Consider the following 27,310-nt stretch of genomic DNA (forward strand, 5'->3'; position numbering starts at 1 on the left):
AATCGGATCAACGGGTTAAAAGAATGCGTCTAAACGATGATCTCCCGTCAAGAGTGTGCTTCCATTGTGATCCGTGTCAACTATGACGTCGCAGGACAATGTCTTATCTTTATCTCGGTACAATAACTATCCGACGCGGTCATTGTCTATGTATGTGATAGTGACATCTATCTTGCATCCGGTCCATACGTCTAGCTGAAAAGATGCGAGTTGCGTGGAAATATCCACACTTATAAGGCTGTGGAATGAATGACACTGTGGATAGCTCGTGTATCCTAAACAAAGGACGCATGTGGCCTTGGTCAGGCACTCTTAGCGCGCTGCGCACGCTAAGTACGGTGATTGCTGAGGCACCCAACGTTCCCTAAACCAAGCTCGCTGTACTGATAAAATAAGTGTGCGTGCTAACTCCGAAGACTAAGATCCCTGTTGCAGCACACAGATATTGTTTTCTATCTGTCTGATCTTCCAATGGATATGAACAAAAATGTCATACTATATGCCTGACATTTCAAGATTGCATGCCGTTAATCTAATGTCATTTGCCGACACCTTATAGAGCCGCACTGTCTAGCATCTAGATAATCTCCTACACTGTCGGAGTCGACTCGGGATCAATTCTGGCTCCAAATGACTTTGTAGCCATCCCATAGCTGGACCTCACTGCCTCACTAGCATAAACTCTCATCTTCTTCTCATACTCCACCGTCATGCCTTCCTTCCATCCCCCAGCCTCACGCAGCAGGCGTCCCAGCAAAGCCGAATCTCTCACAGCCGTATTAGCACCAATTCCCCCAGCCGGCGTCATGGCATGCGCCGCGTCGCCAAGGACCGTGACTCGTGGCTCATTCGGCCATTCCGGTACACCCGTGGGCGTTGAACAGGTAATCTTCCAGAACGCCGCTTCCGACTCGATCATGTCATCTAATAAAGGCTTAAAGCGCGGATGCCAATCCTTCGTTAACTCTTTGGCGATGTCTGCCGCCTGCTTGCCGACTATCGTGTAGTCGTTATTGGGCACTTGGATCACGCCTGGCACAGAACCCAGCGTCCATCCAAAGTTGATATCGGGATTGTGCATATCGCCTGACCGCACATTTGTGATAATGGACACCTGACCTTCCGGTCTCGAAGTGTCCGTGAACCGGAAAACGCCTTCTCCCAGCCCTTTATACGACGTCGTCGGTGCCTGTCCATGTATTCCGCGTGCGCCCGTATCATAGACCTTGAGTCGTCCACCGGACACTTGTTTTGCAACTGACGACTTGACCCCATCAGCCGCAACCAGCAGCGACCCTTCCACAGACTTGGAACCATCCGCAAAGATGGCCCGAACCCCACCATCCGTCAGTTCATAACCCTTAACATGCTTATTAAATTGCACAAACTCCTCACATCCCTCCATAAACAAGCTTCTCATATCTCCCCTCGAGATACCTACGATCTTCCCATCGCGCGACCCGAGTCGTTCGCCGCCGGGATTACTTTCCGTGACTTCACCCGTGATAGCGTCGTAGCCCACAAATCCGCTACCAGCTGTTTTCCCGCATCGGTCATAGAATTTCGGGAACCCCTCTGGACCCGGGCCGAGGACTTGCTCGATTGCATCGAGACCTTCGTTGGAGAGACGGAGGCGATAGCCTTGGCCACGGAATTTGAGGGATGCGTCCCGTTCGAAGACAAGGAAAGGGATTTTGGAGAGGAGGAGGGAGCGCGCCAGGAGAAGGGCGGCTAAGCCGGCGCCGGAGATAAGGACCGGTTTTTGTGTTTGTGTCATTGCATCTATAAATCAAACAAAAACATGCGAACAATTCTATACGAAAGACCAAAGAAAGAAACAGGGGTTCATCAAAAGGATCTATGGATTACTGCATATATTATATATTTACATCCAGGTACGAATGCAGTACTCGATTCAACCATCATCTTCGTTAGAAAGGGAATCAATTGACCGATTTCTAAGCGGGGTATGTTGATTACTACAAAAAAGTTAGTTGGCTCACTACCAAATTGCCCGTGATTAGAAATCCTTGTGAATGGCGTGCGCGATTAGTGAGCTAGTCTAATTACTCAAGATGGTTACACTGTTACCGCGATCTGAAAAATAGCTTACCATACATGAAAGTGGCTTCTAAAGTACTGTTACTAAGTACCTTGACAGGGCGAGTATTTTGCTTAGAAATAATGCACCTATAAAGAAGTTCCTATGAGCAGAAGATTGCTGTACAGATAATATAGCCTTAATGTCATAGAATCAACACGTCACAGACAATGGATTGGCTCTTGGCGCTAGTTATGTAACGATGGATTCAATTTGAGAGAAGTTGCACATTTAAAATATATTTCTTTATTCTTTTATCTCACTCCCTATTTTATAGTCTTTTTTTACTTCACAGGTTGAATAACATGCTAAGAGTTACAGAGATAATGTACCTTAGGTGCCCAGACTACTATAAAAGGTCGTCCCCGAAACACCAATCCATGTAGCGAGTTGGCAAATACCTTGTTACCGGAAGCAGCACACGCAAATCCCTGCCTTGAACGTCTTCATCTCATTAAGTAAATGCTAGCCAGGCCCACCCTCCCTAAACGCCTCAGGCGCTTAGACCCCTACAATACTGCCTAGTCAAAAATAGGTGCCAGTTCTGGTTTCCTTATTCTCTAACCTGCTATTCTATTAATATGGGCTCGAACAGTGGCGTCGCTCGTTGCTCATCCTCGGTCGAGCCTTTAATCTTGTTAATAAACTACAATTTGACAAGACTCAGGTCCGCTTTGTTTTAGAAATGGCAGTTTCATAGCAAAATTTGTAGAAAGCATTCGCAATTCCTGTGCAAAATTCCTGCTAGGAGAAAACCAAAGAGGACTTTTTACTCGTGTCACAATGATATTTGCTTGATTTCACAAATTACAACGAACAACGAAAACCAAGGAAAACCAAGGAACACAGCAGATAGTGGATAAATATTCAACCAACGTACAACAGTCAATGGCCATGCATGTCGTATTCCGCTAATCTTGAGTCAAACTGCCGTCCTGCGATACAGTTAAATCAAAGAGTATACCAAGTTATGCAGGCCATGATCCTGGCATTTTTGTCGAAGTTTCTTTTGCAGTCCCAGGCGCATGCATTAATCCAGTCCTTTGAGGTAAGAGCCAATTTCTGCAATTATACTCCAATGTAGCAGCTGCATTTATCACGTCGACAGATAGTCGATTAGTCTCACAGTCACTTGTATCAGCAGTAAATGTGTGATCTCCAGATACTATCTTTGCCAAAGTCTCCAGATGTTCGTCCAGACTGTTGTATCTTTCTTGATATAAAGGGCTAGCCGTCAAATATCCTTGACTTGTATGAAGAAAGCCGGTCTGGTACACTCCACCGATGTCCATATTTATGGAGAATAATTCACCCTGGTCTTCGGCATGATCATCTTTCAATATTGCCTCTCGGAGCACGCTCTTTAGAATTGACAAGATCTCCTGGTATGTTCCCATACAGGCAATGAAAGGATAAATGGGCAAGCATGACCATTCCGGCGTTATCGGAGCCGTTGTATATTTCCTTTCCTTATCAAAATTATTGGAAACCAATAGGATATTTTGAAAAATTTGCCAGCGAAGTCTGCGTTCACGCTTTAGGTTACGTGCTAGTTGCAACATTGACAAGAAGTGCTGGTGTCTTGGGACCTTCTTATCTGCCGCTAAGACTCTTGTGGGATCGAAACCACTGTTTTTCAGGGCTTCAATCCACAAGGAAAAATTTCCGGTCAATCTTGCAATGTCCGTTGGAGTTCCATATTGATTGGACGCTGTGAAAATATTCGCCCCTTTCCGAATGAGTAATTCAATTTTCTTTCTCTGATTTTCACGGTCCTTGTCACTGTAATGATATGAGGACTTCATTCCTGGATAGCCAGCGAGATCTTGTGCAGTTATGAGATAGCTTTGGTGTTGCTGTTCGAGGGAAGCTATAGCTGCATGAAGACAAGTAAGTCCATCTATCGATGTGATCGATATGCTCGCTTTGTTATTCAAGTGCCAACGGAGTATCTCAGTATCGCTCTTGGGATTTGAACTCAAAATAAAGGTAGATGTTCGACCACGATTATCTTGCTCGTTTAGAACGTAACGAAAGTCATTACATATTGATTGCCAAGAAAAGGACTCTTTTTTTAAAGGGACATTTTCGCATAGGATATGCCAGAAGTTCCGGCCATTCCAGTCAGGCTCTGAAGGATCCAATTGGCACTTTTCCGCTAAAAGATTGTATATGGCCGAATGATCCGTTCCAAGGAAAGAAATACCACGTGTATCAAAACCATACAACAGAGCGTTCCTGATTTAATATTAGTCAGATTACTTTGCCGTAGGACTTTCCATTCAGGGTAAATTACCTGCCAAAATCGTCAACGCCTTGACTGATTGCTCCAGCATCGAGAAGGAAGCGAGCCAAATCAATTCGACCTCTTCTACAGGCCTAAATGATGCACGGTGTTAATCTGATTCCTCCCTAAGAGGTAAAAAAGAAGATTATATACCTTACTAAGAAGACTCCGCCCGTATTCATCCACAGTATTGACAGAATACTTTCCCTTCATAAGTATCTTTCTGATGCTCACAATATCCATACAACGAAAAGAAGTCCATATCTCATCTGACAAAGGTACAGTATGCATGACCGTCAGACTTTGCTGTAAGTTATAACTGCCTGATGCATTCGTCCAGAGCCTAACTAAAAGGCCTTTGTCGAAATGGCAAGACGAGCTGAAATTGATTTTTACCTCCCAAGATTGAAGGGAGTTGTTTTTCTCTCCCTTTCGCACCCTTCTATGTCTTTTTTGCACATATGCAAGGGATAGTGTTCCGAGAAGCAAATCAAAGCGCCGGTGCGTGATGCTATAAATCTCACTAGCTTTGAGGAAAGTTGATCCATTATTGTATTTCAATGAATCGTCAATTGTATCATTATGACTGCTTGACTTATGTGGTAGAGACTGTAATTTGTCTGTAGTAAGCTTGTCGTCCGTCAGTGTAGCAATTATTGCAGATTCGCTTCTATCTCCAACATGCCACTTTTCAAATGAACGTGAGGATTCCACCAACTTCTCAGGGGAGACTTTGGCGTTACTCAGAGATGGCTGATGGATGGCAGCCTCTAATAAAGTTAGACTTCGGGATAAATTCGTGATCGAGTTTTGAATATCATTTGAGACTGCGAAAGAGCTGACCTCCTTGGTCTGTTGCGCAGCAATCCAGGTTATTTGTTCGTTCATAGTGGAGAGCTTAATGCTCTGCATACGTGACTCGTAACTTTTATTGCAAATTTAGACTTGACTGATGAGAGGAAATGAAGAACATACAGTTGGAATACAAGTAGTCCTAGAGACAAACTGTCAACTGTCTCTTTCAGTATCTCAGATGCCTCAGATAGCCTCTTGTCAAGAGCTATCATTCGCAAAGCTCTCTTCACTTTCTTTCGGTTAGTTGAGTTCGTATCCGTGATATCCTGAAGGATTTCTTTCAACACCTTGAGACGTGGACGACATCGTTCAAGACACATGGAAACGCCGCAATCATTTGCTGCGTCTGCAGATAAAGCTTCGATCTCGTTTAACAATTTTTCTGTTATCGATAGTCCGATCTTCACTTCTGATGTGATTTTCAAGACATTCTGCGTTAATTTCATGGACCGATGCACTGATTTCACAATTTTAAGCAGCTCGAGGGTCAAGGTAAAGACGGCGAAAGCGCCAGTTGCAACTCCAAAAGCTTCTGCCATGGCGAAGAGCCAAATTCAAAATTATATCTGGAATATTTAGACAACAAAAAAGAACATATTTCGAGGTTTGTGGTCCATGGTATATAGTCAGAACCAGTTTCTAGGAATTTCTATCATCCTCTCGCTCTGTCGGCACCACTGTGAACGCCACTGTGAACTGGTGGAATAAACGAGAAGCCTGCTTCTGTTTCAGCCTGATCATATATGTCACAGACAACCTGCAGTTGATGCCTTTGTTTGATTGGGTATATGACAAGGCTGTGACTAGCCTGTGAGGCAGTGCTATGTCAGTTTCGCAATGGCCATTGGCTAGCTTATATGTTAGCTTGTCAAACGTAAACCACCTTTCCATCTATGCCTTTTGACAACGCATCGCTTCCTCTTTGTATCGCTGGAGCTAGAGCGGGGGGTAAGGCAGACTTGGGTCACTCTTTGAAAACCAAATATTCCTTAGGATAAACCTCCATTGAATTGTAGGTTTGGTGCAGATCAGAGTCCGATTCTGGCAGCAGTATACGAGATACAAGATGGTGACGAGGAGTGCTTTATGTACCGCCGCGCAGGAATTACCTGCATAGAGTAGGAGTTCTAATAAGCTAGTTATAATTTGTACACACTTAGACGCTGATCACCCAACAAGGTCTACAGGCTGGGATTGTAATAATTCGTTTGTAGGACGTTCGAAATTTGCAACTCGTCCAGATTTACCTGAATTCCATGCAATGCTTCCCTACCTGTTTGCAATAGGAGGGGAAGGCAAACTATATCTATTATAGTGAGGAGTTGCAACTCTAATTTAGTCTAAAGACTATAATCTTATAAGAAAAGGAATAGCTATAAAATTATAGAATAAACAATACTGTAGATTGTCTTATATATTCTAGATATATAACTATAATATTAATAATCTTAGTTAAATCTGGTTATATATTAGTCGGTTTGAAATACCTAGCTGCAGTGATTACAGCTTCTAGAAAGCAGTAAATAGCTGTAAATAATATCACATCCATGTTTCTAACCACTCTCACATCACTGATGTATTTGCAAGTCGCCCAATAATAGGCAGAGAATGTGGGACAATGTCGATAAAGGAAATCTAGGCAGTCGATGACAGTCTTTCTACTTATCTTCTAGTCACCGCACAAAGTTGTCATACGTACACAAATGAATAAATTGGAAGGTCTGGTCTATCAATTCATAGAAGATGGATCAAACGTCGTCCACCAGTCCGGTCCATTCATGAACGGTTGACTGATTGTCGCCGAACCATCGTTTTCCCAGCTATTCTGTAAATATGAATTAGTACATAAGACTGGTTCTCGATGTAGTTGCGACGTACCATGATGATTTGATTGTTGCTCTGATTACTGTGCAATATTGAATCAAATTCACCGAGATCGAATTGAGACATGTCTACATTATAATTCTCCCAAGACATAGAACAGGGGTCATGATTGAACAACGAGGGATCTGTAGATGGAAGTTGGGTTATCAGTGCTTTTGCCTTGACCCATTGTTTGCTAGTAACATACCTATCATATGAGATATCATTGATGTATCATCCTGTTCGAAGCCAGTATTTGCTGAAACATGGTCAAGTCTCCCGGATCTCTGTGCCTTATCAAGTATGAATCGTAGCATTGCGACTGCCTTTTGCGACTCGCGAGTTCTATCACTTGATTGTACCCATATATTGTAGCAACCTTGCAAGGCTTTGACAATCTTAGGAAATGCCTCCTTTCCAAGTCGTTGTTTACTCGGCACTTCGGATAGATCGTAGTTCAAATCAACGCACAGTATAGTGGCTGCCAGATAGAATATATGTTTGACCGATGCTTCAAATTTCCAGTGTTCATGGGACAGACGTCTCCCAATCTGGCACTCCTCACGGATGCATTCCTGGATCCGCAATAGTTCCAGCGCGGATTCAATACATGCTTTGCGAGAATAGCGATATCGATCATCTGTGCGTGCTGCGAGTAGGTAATGTTGATGAAGCATACATCGTGATTTGTAGCTGACCAGAGCCAAGAATATTCGATTTGCAATCACGCCGCTACTGTCGGTAAGTGACTTGCTCATCGGACGCATTTTGAGAGGCCCGGGGATATTTTGAAATTGTTCTTTGACGATTTTATCAAGTTTTAGAATCTCCTTGTAGGAAACAGACTTATTCGGGTAGCTTGTAAGGTCGGTAATGATGTTTCGGGTTGATAATAATCGATTTTTGATGGCCAGAAATCCGACCAGAGTCGTCTCGTGATCTGGTCGTGAACGTGGCAAGCTTTCCATATGTGGACTGAGATCCTCATCTAATAGATTCGCTGGTCCATGTGCATCCACCAGCGCCTCATTTACCATGCGTGGAAGACCATACTGGTCGGCCGCTGCCGAGTCGAGCATGAACAGCGCCGCCCAATTCCGGCGTCGCATTTCTGCTTGAAACGGTGATAAGCACGTTGAGGTCGTAGCCTCTCGATGATAACCCATTCGTACTGCGAGTCGAATGACGGTACCCAGTAATAGCCAGAGTCCGGTCTGATTGTCCGAAGTTTGAGCATACTCTATCGACAAATAGAATATCATTGTCTCTATCGTGTACGGTCCACATTTCGTATAATCGGCCAATGTTAGACACTGTACCACTCTTTCCCGATAAACCTGTATCCGTTGATCGGCGTGTTCGGTTGCTTCAATCGCTCCTGGTAAGGTTGAAAGTGCTGTGGAGCTCCTTGAATAGGCGGATGCCATGCACATGATTGAGAAGAGTAACCCAACCCACATAATGGAAGCTTTCTCTGGGCACTTCCAAAACCGATCATACTAAACACGTGTCAGTAAACTCCTTTCTTCAATCACGAAGGAAGGGCTTTGTATATATACCTCTTCTAGAAATGTTGGGCCATGTATACAGACTAGCGACGGAGTTAGCGACAAAAACCGTTGACGGAGAACGAGCCTGAAAACTTACCGAGATATAGTGTTGCGGTATTGAAGAATAATGAAACAAGACTATCAACTTCCTGCTTCGGCGGAATAGTCGCGAGAATTTGTTGCTGATCCAGCTTTTCAAAGTTTCCCAGTAGAAGCGCCTGTCCCGATTTTTGATTATCAAACATCTGCTCAGTAGCTCCTGGGTTATCATCAAAACAGTCTTTCAACTCGGCAATCTACTTGGATTTCATTAAATGATGCCGATAGTAAAGGAAAAAAATTGGTGTAGCGCACCCCATCCAAGACTGCCGTCCAGTGCGAGTTCTCGACATAACTAGTCTCGGTATTCTCCAAGCCTATCTTCCCAAAACTTGCATGCAATTTGGTCGAATCATCAGGATTATCGGATCGAGTCCTGTCTTTGTTCTCTTTTGCGACAGCAGTTTCGTTCTGGTTTGTCATAGATACCACTAGCTTTTCCAATTGAGCAATTCTCTTGTGAAGGGCAGTCGACGACGGGTCAATCAGTCTCTTGCCGCTCTGCAGAGGCGTTGATGCTGGATATGTGCATGATAGAGATAGTCCGCGACGAGCGCATGTTTCGCATGGCAGGCCGCGGTCACATTTCAGCCTGTTAAATACTGTCAGAAATAGTACAATATGACCAGCACATTTGTTTTTAGTTACTTTCGTCTTCGGCAAAGGTTGCAGGACAGTTGTGGCTTGTCTCTACGACGGCTCGACGGCGGAAGAGGAGATGATGCGGGAGGAGAAAACACCATATTTTCGATGTAACTAATAAACAACGTCTCTTAATCACTACTGAATTTGCTTCATATTTTCAATTGTACTTATTTCATTCTGAGAAGTGTGTAGATTTTGTAGTTTTGGTCTTTCGTGAGGATTGAGGAATGATTCGCCTTTATCTCCGACGCGCCGACCGTCCGCGCGACACTATGCCTATAATGATGTAGCGTGTTATCCTCAACCAATCAGCGATCTTGCACTGCCAAACCTTGAATTTATTGGAGGTTCTGGTCGTGCGTGAATTCAGTAAAAAAAGTGATCTTTGATATGCTAAATCCTGGGCTCCGCCGTTTGATACTGTAGCGTTGAAAAAAATTGGGTAGATTAGGTTATATCCCTACTACTTCAACGTACAACAGAGGGTGGTGTTCGGTGTTTGATAGGGCAGCAGCTGCAAAAGATGAAAGTCATGATGCATATTTGATTTATAGTAAGGTGAGCATTGCACATCTGTCAAAATTTGTTACCAAGCCACCAGGGACGGAAAGCCCAGAATGAAAGTTTGGACAGAACTCAAGCAAATCCAGGAAGATATCGTACCTCGCGTTACGGTGTCCTATTGATATGTCTTCTAAGGTCATTTTTCGTGCGCAATTATGACCAAATCCAGGGGAAAGAACCTTTCACAGGCGTGGCAGATGCATCAGTAGTACTTCGTTTACAATAATATCTCTGATATCATTCACGATCTATAATCGGAGCACGATTGAAGTTTCACAAATTCCTCCGAGAGGTGATTCCAAGTCCACAAAGACGAGTTCTCGGATCGCGGCTAGCACTGGTATGGCACTAGATACTCTGCTCTAAGAAGACCTTCAAGTATTAGACAAGCAATCCGAGATCACACGGTGTAAGACCAACACGGCTTCAGTCAATAAGTCTTCGTCCACATAGGCAAAACATATCCTCAGCATATCCTTATATTCATCATGTCGTAGATTACCATGCGGCAAAGCCGATGAAGTGCCTTCGCCAACTATAACCCCTGCTTTTAGTGCAGCAGCGGCTACTTGCTTGGCTGTAACAGGCGATGGGAGCTGAAGCCATAAGAAAAAGCCACCTCCAATAGACACATTGTTGAGTTGCGGGGTAGATATCAAAGTCAGGCCGAGGGGAACTAGATGTTTCTTGGTTGCATATGAGAGTATAGATAGTCTTCTTTCATAAGCGGGTATTAGAGTTTGTCGGATATGTCGTGCTATGCATCCATTTTGGAGCATCTCGTTTATAAATGTTGATGTAAGTTGAGACGGTGCACCACCAGAGCGTGTGGATCCTCTTTCACTATCGTTAGGACTGATTGGACTTTTTAACACGAATCATAAGATATTGACTTACACTTGTGAGAGACCATATATGAAAGCTGGTGTGGCTTCAGCCCATCCAACTCGACATCCTGGGCCAACGATCTTGCTGAAGCTGCCATTGCTGACACAATGACCGAAATTGTCAATTGGGCCACCATCCATTTTCTGATCAATATCGACTAAACGTGGCATGAGGGTTCTGGACGCAGTATGTGTATTGGATGGTGAAAGTGATGATAGAGATGAGCAAATGGAAGGTTCTTCTGACGAAGGAGATTGCGAATAAGGTTTGTCTGAAGGTGAAGAGGCGTATTCGTCTGGATCTATTTCCCAGTGAACGAAATCATAGACGTCATCTGCAATCACTAAAGCATCGTATTTCCGCGCAAGTTGGATGAGTTGCTGACGTCGAAGGAGACTCATTATCCTGCCGGATGGATTGGAGAATGTCGGTACGCAGTAGATAACGTATCTGTATAATTTTCTGTATTGCCTTGATTCTTTCAGTGACTGTAGAAACCCTATTAGTTCTGTTTGCTTATTAGTTGAACATGTTCAGTGACACACCTCTAGGTTATCGTGTCTGAGAGGTAATCCCTCAGCTTGGTCCTGTAGACCTTGCTCTAACATCTTAATATCAACACCCTCTTCATCTTCGGGTATGCCTTTGAGTTTTCCATCAAACCCAGCATCCGTAAAAACTTGAAATGACAAAAAATAAGCGGGCTCAACCACGAATATCGCTTTTGTATAGACGGGATCTGTGTATAGTTGCAATATGCATGCCAAATTTTGGCTTGCGCCGCCAGTCACACATATCCTCTCAGCGTCCGGCTTTCGTGGATTACTTTCAGATGATTCTGTACGGTCGTCATAGAAGTCTGTTAGCCACTTTGCAATATTTTGCCGTAGTGGAAGATAGCCTGCATCAGCGCCGTAGTTCAAGCCTTCCTCCCATATCGATGGCGATGTCAGAACTGTGTTTGCCGCATTTTGTATATCGTGAACTGGGATAAGCGCTGGTGAAGGTGAACCACTAGCAAGATTGATGACTCGCGTAGTCATTCTGGTGGTACTCTTCTCCAATGGGAATTCCAAAGACTTCTATCGCGAAAAGGACATGCAGAAAATCAATCTAGTCTTCCACACAATATCCCGGGAGGGGTTATTGACCCTTTGTCCTGATGGTCAATGCCTATACGAAGCTGGCTGATTAGGCACAGAAGGACAAGATAAGGTGAAAAATATCAATAGATAATGAAGAAGCTTCATCGCTCTTCGAAACAATTTCTTATCTTCGAAGAAAAATCATGGCGACTGATGAGACAATTTGAGAAATATTTCCCCTTTCGGTCAAATTGGCGATCTAGCCAATCAGTGTGCAAGAATATTTTCGGGTAAATCCCGACTCGCTTCGCCGTGCTCGGCGATAAGCTTGCGACGACTTCAACCACAATTTCTGTTGTCATATGTTCGGATCATTGTTGATGGGAAGCTTCGCTATTACATTCTATTACCCTAGACTAGTTTAGACGGTATTCAAGTCCATAATTAGCCTCAATTTATTCGCCATTTGGTGTACAGCTTGGAATTGTAAATCGACGAACGGTTCCCTACATAAATTAAGGGATCTGTCCCGAAAGCAAAATCGATCCAGTCAGTTGCTGCAGCATAATCTCTGCATTTACAATCAAGACGATATCAGTACCAAAAGCATCATCATGGCAACATCCACAGTTCAACGAATTCCTTACTCGGCACCCCGAGAAGAATTCATCAATGCTTTGAAGAGAGACGGATGTGTAATTGTTCGGAACTTTACGGATCTTGAGACTCTTGAACAAGCACGACGTGAAGTTGAGCCCTGGTTGAACAAAAATGATAACAGCCAGGTTGGAGGTGAGTATACACGTTACGAACATTGCAGTTAACGATATCACACTAATCGGTGTTGCAGCATTAAATGGAGGCACAAAAACATGTACTCGTTTGATCGGACGAAGCAAGACCGTCCGCGAGAAGTTCTTTTCTGATCCTTTGTATCAAGTAGGTTTCTTGATCGTCTAATCGCGACAGAGGAATGTCCTTATTCATATGAATCCTAGTATCTTGGGGAAGAATTCTTGGGCATCACTACCACCAACTGGTACAATGAAGAGCCCTCAACAAACACAACCCACCCTCTTCTCTCTATAGCCATAACCATGGACACCCGCCCCGGCGCTCAGGCCCAAAAACTGCACCGTGATGACAAAAACCATCACGCACGACACCAAAGGGTCGACGCCTACCACACAAACCGCGACATGCTCCTTGGTTTATTCGTCCCTGGTTGTGACACAACTCGCGAAATCGGCGCTACAAGGATCGTCCCCGGAAGTCACCTGTGGGGTGATGAGCAACCAGACTTTGGACCAAATGGCGATAAAGGTGTTATTGATGCCGAACTCAAAGCTGGTGAAGCTTTTATCATGCTCGGTAGTCTCTACCATGGAGCTGGACAGTACTATAAGTCCACGGGCAACCGTATGGTTCATATTATGTTCATGTGTAGTGGCATTTACCGTCAAGAGGTCAGTTTTTTCTCCAACTACTATATACTTATGAGACTCGATGGCTGACTTCAACCTTTGTAGGAGATTTCATATCTTTCCTATCCAATTGAAGATGTCAAGACTTATTCCAAGCTTGTGCAGCAAAGACTGGGATGGAATCAATCCGAGCCAAATCTTGGTTGGGTAGACCTCATGTCGCCTGAAGCTCTATTGAAATGACGTGTTTAATATGTACAGACAATGATGTATTGAATTGGATGTTGGAATCTGGAAAATTGGGGTTTAGTCAACAATGACCTTATCTACTGGGCAAACTCTATTTACTCTAGTAAGACATATATTTGTAGTAGCTACGCATTTCTGGAAGCCATGTTTTGCACCTTGATTTCATTGGAAGTCATTCCATTATCTTGCCCATGATACATGGCTTCGAACTTCCATTGGATCTTCCAGATGTAGGGATCATATCTGACTCGCAAGCTTCAGGAGCCGATGGCGGAAAGAAATACGGCCCCACATATTTGTTCCTTCGTTCCGCAAGATTTAATGCTTCGTCTTATCGCAGCTTCCCAATTGGTTTAATCGCCTATGTCTCTGGGTATGGTTAGCGTCTTTTAGCCCTTATTTGCCCTTCGGAATTGCTCCGAGCCTTCGAGGGGAAATCTTCGGAAACTCAAAAAAGTAATATGGGGTGAATCATCAGATAACCTGGCTAGAATGTCTTCTTATCTTTTAGGAGAGAAAGATAACTCCATCGGACACGACAAGCGCGTTTGGAACTTGAGGCGAGTGATGTTATATACCTACCATTTGACATCCCGTTGTGCACTTAAAGTTCTAATGTTGTCTACAATTACATTTGACGAGATATCACTTTTGTACGACAACGATGGGTACAGAGAAAGAAATAAACATCTCATCAGATGTCGAGCCAGCTAGAGCTGACGTCAAGCCTGGCGAGACCACCAAGCGTGGCCTCAAGTCGCGACACGCCCAGATGCTCGCTCTTGGTGGGACTATTGGTACAGCACTTTTCGTCAGCACTGGCCAGACCTTAGCCAAAGGCGGTCCTGCCTTTCTTTTAGGGACATTTCTCTTTATGTCCGTTGTTGTGTATACTGTCGTCACTGCTCTTACGGAAATTGCTACTTGGATGCCCGTGTCTGGTAGCTCTGTAAGTTATTATGCCAATCGTGTTGTTTCGCCTTCTTTTGGATTCGCGACTGGATGGCTGTAAGGGTTTAGTTTGCTGTTTACTTATGTGTTGTTGATATATTGACTTTATTATAGTTATGTCTACTGCCTCGGTATCCTGGCTCCGTATGAGGTCACTGCGGCTTCTTTGGTCATCAGCTATTGGCATAGTACAATCAATATCGGCGTCTGGATTACCGTCATGATTGTTGTTGTGGTCGCATTGAACTCCTTACCCGTTCGATTCTATGGCGAGTCCGAGTTCTGGTTTGCGTCGCTCAAGGTTATCATGATGGCTGGACTCTTGGTTGTGTCAGTGGTCCTATTTTTTGGTGGTGGTCCAGATCATGATAGACTTGGCTTCCGATACTGGCATCACCCAGGAGCCGCGAATGAGTGAGTGGTGATGTACTTATCTCCGGTATACCACTTCATAAAGCTAACATACTATTGTACAGGTACATACTAGATGGCAATACTGGCCGACTCATCTCACTGCTGGCAACCCTTGTTCTAGCCGCGCTTCCATTTACCTTCGCTCCCGAGTTCCTGATCCTGACAACCGGTGAAATGGCCGCACCCCGCCAAACACTCCCCAAGGCTGCACGTCGTTACATTTACCGTATCTTGTTTTTCTACATCTCTTCCGTGCTAGCTATTGGTGTCATTTGTCCTTCTAATGACCCAGCTTTGACTAGCGGCGGCAAAGGAGCCGGCGCTTCTCCCTTCGTTGTAGCCATCAAAAACGCCGGCATTCCAGTCCTCGACAGTGTCATCAATGCCGGTATTTTGATCTCGGCCTGGTCTTCCGGGAACTCCTTCTTCTACATGGCAACTCGCTCATTGTACTCTCAAGCCCTAGCTGGCAACGCACCCTCATGGTTCTTAGCATGTACAAAAGGCGGCGTTCCATATCGGTGCGTGATGGCAATCGCACTCTTCTGCCCCCTCGCATACCTCAACTTGAGCAGCAGCAGTGCAGTCGTGTTCAATTGGTTCATCAACTTCACAAACGAATCTGCATTCATTTCCTGGACCTGCTGCTGTATTGTGCACCTACGCTTCCGCAAAGCTTGCAAGGCCCAGAACATTACCAATTTGCCATATTCGTCCAAGCTTCAACCTTGGGGATCGTACTTTGGAATTGTCTTCTTCCCGTTCCTTGCCCTCCTTAATGGTTTTGATGTATTCTTCCCCGAGAATTGGAGCACGTCGTCATTTTTCACTGCCTATGTCGGGATTCCATTGTTTTTGGCATTCTACGTTGGCCACAGGATTTACAACAGGAGTGATCCTTGGTTGTATGACCCTGCCTCGGTCGACCTCAGTGTTGATGATGTTGAGGGTATTCTTGAAGAAGTGCCGAGAACAGTTGATGGTAAGCGCAAATGGTGGCAATTTGTCACTCTGCTATGGGAGTAAATTCCAGGTCATCGAGTCCCTTGTACAGTAGTGACGTATATATCTATACGCATGAGAGAAATCTTACATTCTTCCACAAGAAACAAGAAGCGCAGGAAGATCAGACACGGTTATAAGCGCACATAACGTCGTGATATCTTTAGTTCCCTGCACTGTAATATGTTCACTAGAGCAATCCGTCCATAATCGTCCGATTGAGTACTCGCACATAATTTCCGCATTGACCGACATGCAGGGTGACGTAAATACTTTGCGAATAAAGCTCCCTCTACCATCAAACTTCCAGGATACATGCCAGCAAGGTATACAATCACAATGCCCATCGAGAATTTCACAGGATGAACTCGAAAAATGCCACTTGCTGGTTTGAAGATCATAATGTCTAATTGCCGAAATATTTAAGCACTGTCCTTATCAATGAGATGACTTTAGAAAATAACCAGCTTGCGACTGAACAGAAGCAATGCAGATTAAAACCTTACAGCCCCCATGGTAGTCTAAAATGATATTTTGCTGTTTAGTACGGGTCTCGCTAAGCCCTAAATGTAATCAACCCGTGCCCCCTGCAGCGAGCACGTAGAGAGGTTAGAGCCCCAAAAGTTACCTCTCCAACCAATCTTTGGGTCTCAATTTCATTTTTCCAGAGATTCTTTTAGGATGATACAGATTCGTTCGAGTCAACGGACAAGCGCCACGGCCGAAGGATGAACCTGGTGCGCTGGTCTACGTGTATTCTCAGATATGTAAAGGAATGTCCACCGCAAGAATTCTTGCAAATAAACATTGTAATCAAATATCAACATACAGTTATTTTGAAATCGACAAAGGGACGTTCGGGAGATACCCGGTTACAGGAGGCAACAGGTTCATAACGTACAAAAATCTTCCTGCCATCGCATTCTTCAGCTCAATAGGCGGTTCTATCCTAGCCTGCTTAACCTTGGCGCTCCAAAATGGATACCGCTGCCATAGGTAAGTCGTGATTCTCAATCAAGTCATCAGTAACCACTAAAAGTTCATCTCAATGATCCATAATCCAGAGAAGTTGAAAAATCTTCTCACCAACCGCGGCATCTACGACTCAGCAATCGCAAATATCCTCACCGTCACAAAAGGCAGGTTTTACGAAAAAGAGCTTGTTCACAAAGGCTCACTATACGCTAGTAACTCGGTAGATATAATCATCTTCGGAACCCGCGGGAAGATGAGTTTCGAAAATCCTCTCAAATCGACTTTCGACAAATCGACTGTGTGCCAGGATGTCATCCTAGTTGTTTCCGTTACGCAAGAACAATGGGCCCGGGAAACGAAGAAAGTGGTCCTGAACATAATCGCAAATCATTTCTTGCAGTTCTCAGCACAACGGGTATCAGCGAAAAACGAGATTTGCCTATTCTGATGATACCGATGTACAAATGGATGTTGAAGGTTCCGCATATCGACAAGAAAGCTATGGAGAATTTGATCTTCAAGTAATCGCGCTTTATGGAGCAAAAATAGAGACTGAGCACTATATTATTGTGCGGCCGAGCTTTTTAACAGATGGGAAGGCGAAGGATTGGCAAATAGCAAAGTCGGGACTGAGATCTGACCCGCTGTCGGTTGTACAATTTTTAGAAATGATGAGGGTGTCTGGTGGTTGCAGAATGCTGTACGAAATGGTCTGAAGGAGGAGAATTTGTATTGGCGGATAGTAGTGACCAACACTACTTGAGGGAAGACTTGTATGAGTTTAGTTTATGAGTTTAGTCCAATTTTTTCCTTTGGTCAAAGCCAAGAGGAATTATAGCTTTACACATAGAACTTTCATACGACCGTATCAAACGGTACTTAGATACAGTTCCCGTTTCTAGATTTGTTATTTACTATTCATGCATGTGGAAAGTGGAAAGGAAGCTTGTTAATTGAAAGTGCTCTTCACATTTTGTAGGTACAGTAATTGGTAAGTGCGGTTTATGATACATGAAATCAATATTACTCTGAGGAGCCTAGTTGCCCCATGTATATCATGTTATTTCTTTACTTGCTCTTCATACTATCCCACAACTCTCTTTTGTAGACTTGCAGGCGAAATTTCTAGAAGAATCATGAGCCAAGAGTAGTCCGTATTGGACTGAAAATCCATTGGTTTAAAAGTAAACGGTTCATGTTGATGGGTGGATTGGAATTGAGCCTTTAGAGAGGAAAGCACCATCAAACGACTTATACGCGTGATGTATGTATAGTTCTGTCACCGATTGATCTGTGAAGTATCAATTAACGGTGGCCTCTTCACAGAGGCTTTCATCTTCGCCACAGTTTCCCGAAAATGACTCATATATTCGGCGCCAAACCTACCAGACGAGTATTCCTCAAAAACATTGTAGTACTCTGCGAATTGCGTCAATGCTTGCTCTACTTTGTCAAAATCTCCCCAATCATTGTATAGTTGGACAAGACGTCCCATGTGGATCGATACAGCCCAAGGACTTCCTGCTCCATGCACAAATTGTTGCTTTGTTCGAATGACATTTAACATTATTTTTTCGGCTTCTTGGTATCGTCTTTGACTCTGGTATATCGTTGCAAGAGAAAATTGAAAATCCAATGTTGGCGGACTGTTAGGGCCATATATCTCTTCACTCAATGGTATCGCCTCCAAATAACTCTGTTCAGCATCTGCATATCGTAATTCGTGTTGGTACACCTCTGCAAGACCGGCATGATATTTCAAAATTTCTGTCCAATCTGGAAGGGTCGCAGATTTGGTTGCATTAATCAACTGTAAATAGATCCTCTCTGCTTTCATGTTTTGCCGTAATTTGTGGCACTGTGTTGCGAGACACCTTTGGCAGAGTAAGGTATTGGGATGATCTGGCCCCAGTATAATTTGACTTTCGCTGATAGTCAATTCAAAGAGAGCTTCGGACGCCGTGAGCCCACCTATGTTTCTGAATAGTATTGCTATGATGCGCTGACAATTCAAAATATCAACAATGTCAGGTTCCGGGGTCTCTGTAATCGCAGAACTGGATTCTTCGACCATTTCATCATCTTCAGATTCGGCGGATGATGATATCCAAGATTCGATGGTGGCGCGATACTGTGCCAAAGTGGTCACTAATCCATCCATGTATGGACTGAGTACGTCTTTCATCTTTTCTTCTTGTTGACAAACATAGAAAATCTTTGTTAGAGATTCTAGTATATAAAAAGTGACGTGGTCAAACCTTTCCTGCGTGCTCGAAACTCGGATGAATTGCATACATAAATCCTCTGCCTCTGTAAGCCTGATATCGCAAATTAAGCAATCAACGACCAGCCCCAGAAATTCGTAGTGTTTGATCTGTTCTCTTCGAATACATTCCTCTCTCAGTAGTGTCATGACATGATTGTAAACGCCTCTCAGTGACATTGCTTTCTGATACATTGTAACAGAGGACAATTCACACCGTTGGAATTGTTGATGAGAAATTCTATGGTCTTCATACAGTATCGTTGACTCTAACTGGGCAAAAGTTCTGAGTATCTGGTTTTCAAGCGTGAGTGATTTCCTCATAAAGTTTCGGGTTGCGATATAAACAAGGCGGTGAAGATTCAGTAGCTTGCCTTCAGCAAGTTCGGAGTCAGTCACGAATGCATAGGATTTGAGAAGACCGATTGCTTTGATCTTCTCATTTTCGGACGCAGCCGGAGGGAGTATGTACTGCGGGATGTCGCGAGGGTCAATGCAAGACATGAATGATAGGTATTCACCGGCCAAAGGATTTGATTGCTGAATTTGCTGAAATGAGATCCACCAAGTAGACGCCACAGGATTCTGAACGTCCTTGTATCGCCACTTATCCTGGAAATTTTCGCTCAGAAGGTCAATCATCTCCATTTCCTGTTTTTCGAGGATCTCGATGTAAGTGGATAGACCAATTTGATTTTTATTGATAAAAGCGACTGCCTGTGTGATCGCTAGGGGAAGAAAAGTCAACTTAGAAAGCAAGCTCAAGACGGTGTTGTGATCATTAAGGAGGTTCTGCTGCAACAGTGACCTTTGCAGAAATTCCGTTGCAATTTCGAGATCGAATTCCACGACTTCTACGATATTGGAATCCGCTAAGTCAATCGCAAGCTGACCATTGCGAGACGTAAACAAAGTACGACCGCATTCTTTGTCGGGCACAAAAGCTTGTAGCGCATTATCATCCTTCATCCACATATGTTCGCTATCGGCATTATCGAATATGAGTATCCATTTTCCGGAAATCGTTTGGCTTAGATACTCCTTGACCGCGGTCTTTACATCAGTCTGACTTGGTAATCTCAGTCGTCGCGCGATATCAGAGTATGCCTGCTCCACGCTTGTCTGTGATGTGCACGGAATCCAATAGATTGAGCAATCAGGGTCTGCATCCCGTAGCTGGTAAGCAAGTTCGATAGCAACCGCAGTCTTTCCGACTCCACCAAGTCCAGTGATTGCCAGTTCTCTTGGACCATTCGGGTCGGACATCAGAGCTCTGAGCTGCTCAAGCTGATCACGACGACCCACGAACTTGGGGTTTCTCCGAAAAGGGACTGTCCACTGAGTCTGTTTATCTATCATTAAGACTTAGTAGGTGTTATTTGAATCTTATTTGATTAGTACCAACCTATATTAACCACCGGGCTCACTATTCTGGTATCGATGTTCACGTATTCTAGGAATGTTTTCGCAGCAGCGGCCCCATTTGCAGCCGCAAATAACTGCCATTTGCTGTCCTTGTGGCTGTCTGCGTAATCACACACGCCCTTGATGATGATACAGGGAAAATTATCCCAGACCCCCGCACCTTCCATCTCAAGCGCAATAATTCCCTCTGCAACAGCGAGCTTGTCGCGGTGTGTTCCCGACTTCATGACTGTGTCTGCAGACGCAATGCGTCCGATATGAACGACTACTTTGTCCATATCTGTCCGCGGACGACGACGACAGATTTTACTTTCCTCGCAACCAAGAGCAATACAATCAGCCATCATGGCACCTTCGCAGATCGTGTCGGAGATGCCGTCAGACAAGCATAAGCAGTTATCCGCTCCCGAAGTTTCGTGATGTTTGTGTGTGTAAGAAGGCTCGAATAGGATGTCGTCGGAAGTAGGACGGTGCCACTTGGATCCTACTTGTTGGAGTTTTTGGGCGTGCATGGCCATCTTACTTTGGAACTCTATGCGAGTTTGATCACCGCTAAGACCAACGAGCATTGCTCTAAGCGCGTGAGATGGTCTACCCAGGGTATCCTTCAAATCACTTTTCCGTCGAAAACCGTCCGGGTATTGTTTACCAAGGTCGTACTCTATCACGGAATCGCTAATGATTATGTCGCCGAGGAAGATGTTCTGACCATTCGGTATCTTGGGAACTCCCCCACATATCCCAACAACAAGAGCCAGTTCAATCCTGGTGTAGCTGAATCGCAGATCTGACGATACCATTGCAGCGCTACCTTTGCCCATACCGGGCATGTAGCACACAACGACATTATGTTTGCCGATCCGTCCAGTCAAGTATGCATTTCGATCGCCCGCAGTTTTGCCGTAGATCTCTCCGAATCGATCGTAAGTTTTATCGAATATAGCTTCAACGGCATTGGCCTCCTCTACCAGAGCACATATTATGGCAATGGTGAATTCGTCCCGACTGCTCGGAAACATTTTAAGCAGCAGAACGAGTCTGGAGGAAACCAAGTAGGAAGAAAAGGCGTGACGGTAGGTGATCGGGTGTCAAGTCTCCTATTTCATATCAAGATAAGTTGGTGCAGGGTGTGGTAGTAAGAGAAATCTTGCTTACCTCTGAACCCCCTTCTAAGCCTCGGATCTAGCACGGATGGGAAATAGGTCTTCGAGTTGAGCAGAAGCCCGAAGACAAGCAAGAAAATAAATCGGCTATCAAGCCTCCAGGTGGTTGTCACGCTGTCAATTTGGTGGAAAAATAAAGAAAACTAAACAAAAATTTTTTTTGTTGGCCGCTCAACCTTTTTCAAGCCTCAAACAAGAGAGCGGCAAGGCTACGCACAACTTGGAGGTTTAGTGATTTGGTGCTTATTGCATCCCTGTCAAACTCTATCATTTGATTGGCCAGTATCTTTAACTTATTTTTTTATTACGTGTAAGTCCGCCTTGGGATGTTGGAATTCGCAGCCTTGTTCGATGGGAACCTATCAATTTTTGCTTTTTTCGGGGGGTTCACTGTTCGTGAGGCTGGGTCGCATAGTTAGTCCAGCTCGATATGAGCTTTGTTGATCGCGATATTTGAGTATTTCTCAAGCAAGGGTATTGACGACTGTAAAGTTCGTGTTAGAATTTCCTGACATTGTGACTTTTCGTTCAAGTTGATCTGATAGTAGCGCTACCTAGATAGGGTTATCGGAACTAGCACCGGATGTGGGTTCCTTATTTAAGGTTTCCACATGCTGACCCACGGGAAGCGATAAGAAATAATTCCTCCATCTTTACTTTAACTCCAAGTTTATTCCTCCACCATTTTGATTTGGAAAAGGACAATACTATACTCACAATGGAAGCTACACTTAAAACGAGCGCCCCCGCTAGACGACGTAAGAACGGCTGTACAGAATGCAAACGAAAAAAGGTCAAGGTATGAAGAAACATCTCTTAGATCCATCTCAATGCGATGGCACTGATAGCGATGGCAGTGCGATCTACGTGTCCCGGTCTGTACAAGATGTACTCGCTTTCCGAACGAATGCAAATATGAACCAAAGTTTATCTATATGCATGGCCAACAATCGGAGCCATGCCGAGGAGGAAGCACTACTCCGAGGAATGTTATCAAGCATGTCAGTCCAATCAGCTGGCCATCCAGGACTATGACTGTCTTGACACAACCCTCGCCACAGCCTCAACGTGCATTAATTTCAAGCCAGCTGGAGATTAATTGCCCAGAGAAATTCACCGTGCCATCTCCCTATCTAGCAAACGCCCACTCGCGGGTAGAAATGCACCACCTAGTCGCCAAAACCGCCACAACCGTATTTCCATTAGCATCTCAGTCGTTTATCGACCGATTGATGCTCTCGGCTAKGGGAMCCCCGCCGCTACTCTACGCTCTTCTCGCGTCTTTCGGGAGCCATCATGCGCGTCGTATGACATCTTCCGCATCCGAGTCCGAGAAGACTACGCTCATGTTCACTAATCAAGCCATTTTCGGCCTTAGGGCAGCTTTGGCACATGACGATGCTAACAGGACGGTCAAAGCGAGCACTTTGATGACGGCTATAGCGTTGTGTACGAATGATGTGTGTAATGGCAATTTGGATGTATTCAGGATGCACATGAAAGCGATACGGCAGATGCTCTTGTCATTCATACGGTCATTGCCAGCGGGCGAGAAGAGTTTGAAGGGAGATTTACTCAATGTCTATCTGATTAAGTGGTTCGCGGCGCTGGACGTCGCGGCCAGTTTGTCGTTATTTAATCGGGGGGAGCAGTATGAGCAGGAAGAAGGTGAAGGTGGTGAAGCAGCCAACTATTGGACGAGCCATAAGATCTTCAGTCCGTCGGAAGATGAGGTGGACGATATTTGCGGCTATTCGTTGAATCTAGTACCTATATTTTCGGAAATCGGAGCTCTGGCGCGAGCTCAATACGAAAGCCTGTCGTCAGACGGGACTTGTATGAGCGAGATCAATACAGAAGACAGCATGACATCCAGAGTCCAAATCCTCGAAACTCGACTTCAATCCCTCCCCCTCCCCAAAATCTCAACCGGAATCTGGACCGATCATCAACGCCAACTCGTCGAAGAATTGCGTGACACCCATCCAGCCTTCGTCTATACCGCTCTGTTGCACCTCCATCGTCGCGTCCAACTCCTACCCAAAAGCCACCCCAAAGTCCGCAACGACGTTACCAATATCCTCCACGTTGTGAAGAATGTGCGACCCTTTTCACCGGCAAATGTGCTACTTATATGGCCCTTGTTCAGCGCCGGATGCGAGACGGATAGTACGCCTGAAAGAGCGGTTATTGATGAGAGAATGTCTATTATGCAGTCTTTAGGAATGGGAAACTTCACGAGAGGAAGAGAGGCGCTGAATCGATTCTGGGAGTCTGGGACGGAGTTGAGGTGGGATGTTTATTTGAGTCGATCTGGGGTTGATCTGGTTCTATTTTAGTGATAATTCCTATCGTTCGCGGATTTAAATAATCATGGTTATGGTACACCTCATTCTCAAATACTATGATCAACTTCGGCATCATGACGTTGGAATAAACGGAACATAGATAGAATCAAATCAATGCGTTCCTGGACAGCAGTCACATGATAACCAGCCCTAGAGGCCATTTAATCCATAACTTCTGCGTAGAATGCTATATCTATGCTACTCTTGTTCAAATATCTTACAATGACGCAACTCGGCGAGAAAAGCTGCATTAGTCTATACATCATACGTAGCCCAGCTGAAGCTAGATGATTTGTCATTTATATTATTTAGAATTAGGCTGTTTAAGCATCAGGAGATTGGCGTAAACGTGTATGTAAGACAGGGGCGGAGACTGCCTAGGTAGGTAAACTAGATATCCAGGTGCATCGGTAATTGATTTGAGAATTTCGGAATAGTTTGCTATAATATAAAAACGTGCCGGCTGACCCGTTTATTGTGCCAGATATCCGAGACTCGCGATTGTAAAGGTTATATATACGCTTGAAGACGATCAATCGCGAGAATTTCCAAGGTTGACTTCTCAACCTCGGAGCTAGCTATCGCGCGCGCAAATCTCTTATCGATAATAGCAACATCAACCAAATCAACCATCTTTTTTGGCACGGCGCATTCCACGGCCCAGAATGGTTCGACGTACTTCTCCCTCCTCTCAGGGCAGCCGGCTTCACTTCCATGAACAACGACCTAAAATATCCAAACGCAGAAGTAAACTCTCTGCGAGTAGTCTGCAGCAGGATATTGATGTTCCCCAGGCTACCGCATTGCATATTCTAGACGACGGTAGCAGCGGTGAGTGCGATGGGGACAATAGAGTTACAGGGTCGGATTGTACCGTATTAATGCACTCTTACGGCGCCATTCCTACCACTGAAGCTCTCCGGGGTCTGAGCCGCGATGGAAGAGGTGCTCAAGCCACGGCGGTAGTGAAGACGGTGTAATCGTCTTGCAATATTTCAAAAGTCGGGGATAGTCAGTTGGGACAGATGACAAACTATCTCCAAGAGTTGGGGTGACCGACTTATCTTCCCGTTAGGGCTTCTGTGTGTGTCAAAGGTCATCACCCAGATGGAAAGAATGATTGCTCATTTGAAAAGGACGATGGTGTGGTGAAGCTCACCGGTAGAGTGGTCATCGTGGGCTTGCCGCGGACGAGCAGGCCGCTCTACAGGCGAAACTGAGCGCTCATTCAACGGTATAAGTCTTTCTATCCTACCCGGAAACATTATATTTTTTGGGATGAAATCGGTGACATACAATGCCATTGAAGGGTCCTGTGGCATATTAATTGATTCCGGCGTGATATATCATTTCCAAAGAGGATAGGACATTGCCTGAGGCGTTTCAAAGAGTGTGCATCAGAGTGGTTGAGAATGTGATGAAGAATGTTGACGAGGTCTGTGCTGGTCATGGCAGCTTTCCGATCAAGCCGGACATTGCTACGGATTATATCGAACGTGCCGCGAAGAGTGTATCGTGAAATCTATCCAAAATATCGTCATAAATAGAAATTTCTCATTGATCTTACATAGGTATATTAAAAAGCACAAACAGCCCATCGCCATCCCTAACCCAAAGCAAAAACTAATATATCACAGCAGCATTCATAACAAGAACATATTCCAAAACCGCCGCCCCGGTAATCACAACCTCCTCTACCAGCCTTTTATTGTTGCATGCATCTCCAAAAAATTCGATCTGACTCATTCTCTTCCACTTGAAATTACTCGCCTTGATTCGCGCAACCATCACACCGGCCGGGTCACGGAACTCAAAATCCATCGTCTTCCATTTCCAGCTCGTCTTCCATGTCATTAATTGCCCTTGTAAGGCTGGTGACGAGTAAGATAGTTCATAGTTGAGTTTCTTCTTGAATACAATCGTAAACATGGGCGTATCCGGCAATGAAACGTCCATTTTCATGGACAGTTTGTGAAATTTGACGGATGCAAATTCTTGTTTTGTGTCGGGTCGGAGGAAGGTCAAGTTCATATTCCAGCCGACTGTGACGTTGAAGATGTCTTGCGATGGGTTTGTGAGGTCGTAGATACGCAGGGCTGTGCCGAGCATTTTGGTGTTTTCGGTTTGGAGAGTTAGGGTTGGGGATTGCATGTGATGCGCTTGTGGGGGGTATTTTGAGGTCGCATCATTTTTTAGCTCTTGTTGCTGTTCCGCAGAGTATGCTGGAGGAGGAGGTTGATATTGCTCTGTGTTTTGTTCGTATATTTGTTGCTCGTGCTGTTCTCTTGTTAGAATCGTGGTAGGATATCCAGCACACCAAGCGAAGACCTACCTCGAGCTTCTTAGACGATACGAAGGTCATTTTGCAAGGATTGTCGAGCGTGTAGTAGTATTTGTAATTTTCTATCATGCAATTGATGTGTTCTGTTGAACGCCAAAATGTTGTGGAATATCAGCTCTTATATACATGAACCTCACTGTACATTTTACAGCAATCTACGTATGACGTGGGCCTTAACCCAATTAGGCTCAACGTGCCGCCGGCAGTCATATCATTGGCTAGAGCCTTCCAAAGTGGATATATATGACCAATGACAAGCCGTATAGCCAAGCCACATCCTTAGGCACTCCGCCCCGTCGCAAAGAGCCCCCAAAAGCCAAACATCGCCAACTCATGTTGATCTTCACTTCGAATGTACCTTTCTAGTCCATGTTCATCGGCTGAGATGTGCTTTAAATTGACTAGAATGCCTATGCCATACAAGTTGAATTGTTCCGTGGTTATGAGACTAGGATGTTAATGACCTCAATCTTGATTCTGCGTAAAGTTCCAGCACCTACATATGTGTCGACCAAGACCTTGCAAACCGCGCGAATAGCTATGAAAAACAAAGATTAACGGAAACATTGCGATACGGCTAGTTCAGTGCCGTGACATCAGTGTATAACCTTTGTGATGTTTTTCATTATTGAGATGAACGGATAAAAATATTATCTTGTAAAATACTACATTTTGACCTGTGAGCACTACCTAACACCAGGGCGGGTTGGCACGGATGTCTCATGAATCATTGTAAAAAGGTAAGACAGTCCCCAGACCGCCTTCCCATTTCGTTTTGGTCTGAACTTTGAGACAAATTAGCTTCCTTCACTTCTTAT

The 27,310-nt window shown here is 44.6% G+C and overlaps 7 protein-coding genes across 7 annotated transcripts; 3 read left to right on the forward strand and 4 right to left on the reverse strand.

Moving 5' to 3' along the window:
- Positions 1–589: 589 nt before the first annotated feature.
- On the reverse strand, positions 590–1,777 carry BHQ10_010251 (uncharacterized protein; the record flags this gene model as incomplete). The annotated part of the gene is made up of 1 exon (XM_040872861.1): positions 590–1,777. One exon carries the CDS (start codon positions 1,775–1,777, stop codon positions 590–592), a length of 1,188 nt encoding a protein of 395 aa, XP_040738753.1.
- A 5,195-nt stretch (positions 1,778–6,972) lies between these two features.
- On the reverse strand, positions 6,973–9,178 carry BHQ10_010252 (uncharacterized protein; the record flags this gene model as incomplete). Its single annotated transcript, XM_040872862.1, has 6 exons — positions 6,973–7,068; positions 7,122–7,252; positions 7,315–8,605; positions 8,666–8,697; positions 8,754–8,952; positions 9,011–9,178. 6 exons carry the CDS (start codon positions 9,176–9,178, stop codon positions 6,973–6,975), a joined length of 1,917 nt encoding a protein of 638 aa, XP_040738754.1.
- Positions 9,179–12,551: 3,373 nt separating this feature from the next.
- BHQ10_010253 (uncharacterized protein) lies at positions 12,552–13,604 on the forward strand (the record flags this gene model as incomplete). Its single annotated transcript, XM_040872863.1, has 4 exons — positions 12,552–12,729; positions 12,788–12,876; positions 12,936–13,403; positions 13,467–13,604. The coding sequence occupies 4 exons, from the start codon at positions 12,552–12,554 to the stop codon at positions 13,602–13,604; spliced, it is 873 nt and encodes a 290-aa protein (XP_040738755.1).
- A 670-nt stretch (positions 13,605–14,274) lies between these two features.
- On the forward strand, positions 14,275–16,001 carry BHQ10_010254 (uncharacterized protein; the record flags this gene model as incomplete). Its single annotated transcript, XM_040872864.1, has 3 exons — positions 14,275–14,618; positions 14,676–14,975; positions 15,038–16,001. The coding sequence occupies 3 exons, from the start codon at positions 14,275–14,277 to the stop codon at positions 15,999–16,001; spliced, it is 1,608 nt and encodes a 535-aa protein (XP_040738756.1).
- Positions 16,002–18,785: 2,784 nt separating this feature from the next.
- On the reverse strand, positions 18,786–21,659 carry BHQ10_010255 (uncharacterized protein; the record flags this gene model as incomplete). The annotated part of the gene is made up of 5 exons (XM_040872865.1): positions 18,786–18,880; positions 18,960–19,100; positions 19,248–19,270; positions 19,472–20,567; positions 20,621–21,659. The coding sequence occupies 5 exons, from the start codon at positions 21,657–21,659 to the stop codon at positions 18,786–18,788; spliced, it is 2,394 nt and encodes a 797-aa protein (XP_040738757.1).
- A 1,175-nt stretch (positions 21,660–22,834) lies between these two features.
- BHQ10_010256 (uncharacterized protein) lies at positions 22,835–24,142 on the forward strand (the record flags this gene model as incomplete). The annotated part of the gene is made up of 1 exon (XM_040872866.1): positions 22,835–24,142. The coding sequence occupies one exon, from the start codon at positions 22,835–22,837 to the stop codon at positions 24,140–24,142; it is 1,308 nt and encodes a 435-aa protein (XP_040738758.1).
- Positions 24,143–25,774: 1,632 nt separating this feature from the next.
- On the reverse strand, positions 25,775–26,513 carry BHQ10_010257 (uncharacterized protein; the record flags this gene model as incomplete). The annotated part of the gene is made up of 2 exons (XM_040872867.1): positions 25,775–26,428; positions 26,484–26,513. The coding sequence occupies 2 exons, from the start codon at positions 26,511–26,513 to the stop codon at positions 25,775–25,777; spliced, it is 684 nt and encodes a 227-aa protein (XP_040738759.1).
- Positions 26,514–27,310: the final 797 nt, after the last annotated feature.

Source organism: Talaromyces amestolkiae (genome assembly GCF_001896365.1).
Source record: "Talaromyces amestolkiae strain CIB chromosome Unknown scaffold31.1, whole genome shotgun sequence".
Taxonomy (NCBI): domain Eukaryota; kingdom Fungi; phylum Ascomycota; class Eurotiomycetes; order Eurotiales; family Trichocomaceae; genus Talaromyces; species Talaromyces amestolkiae.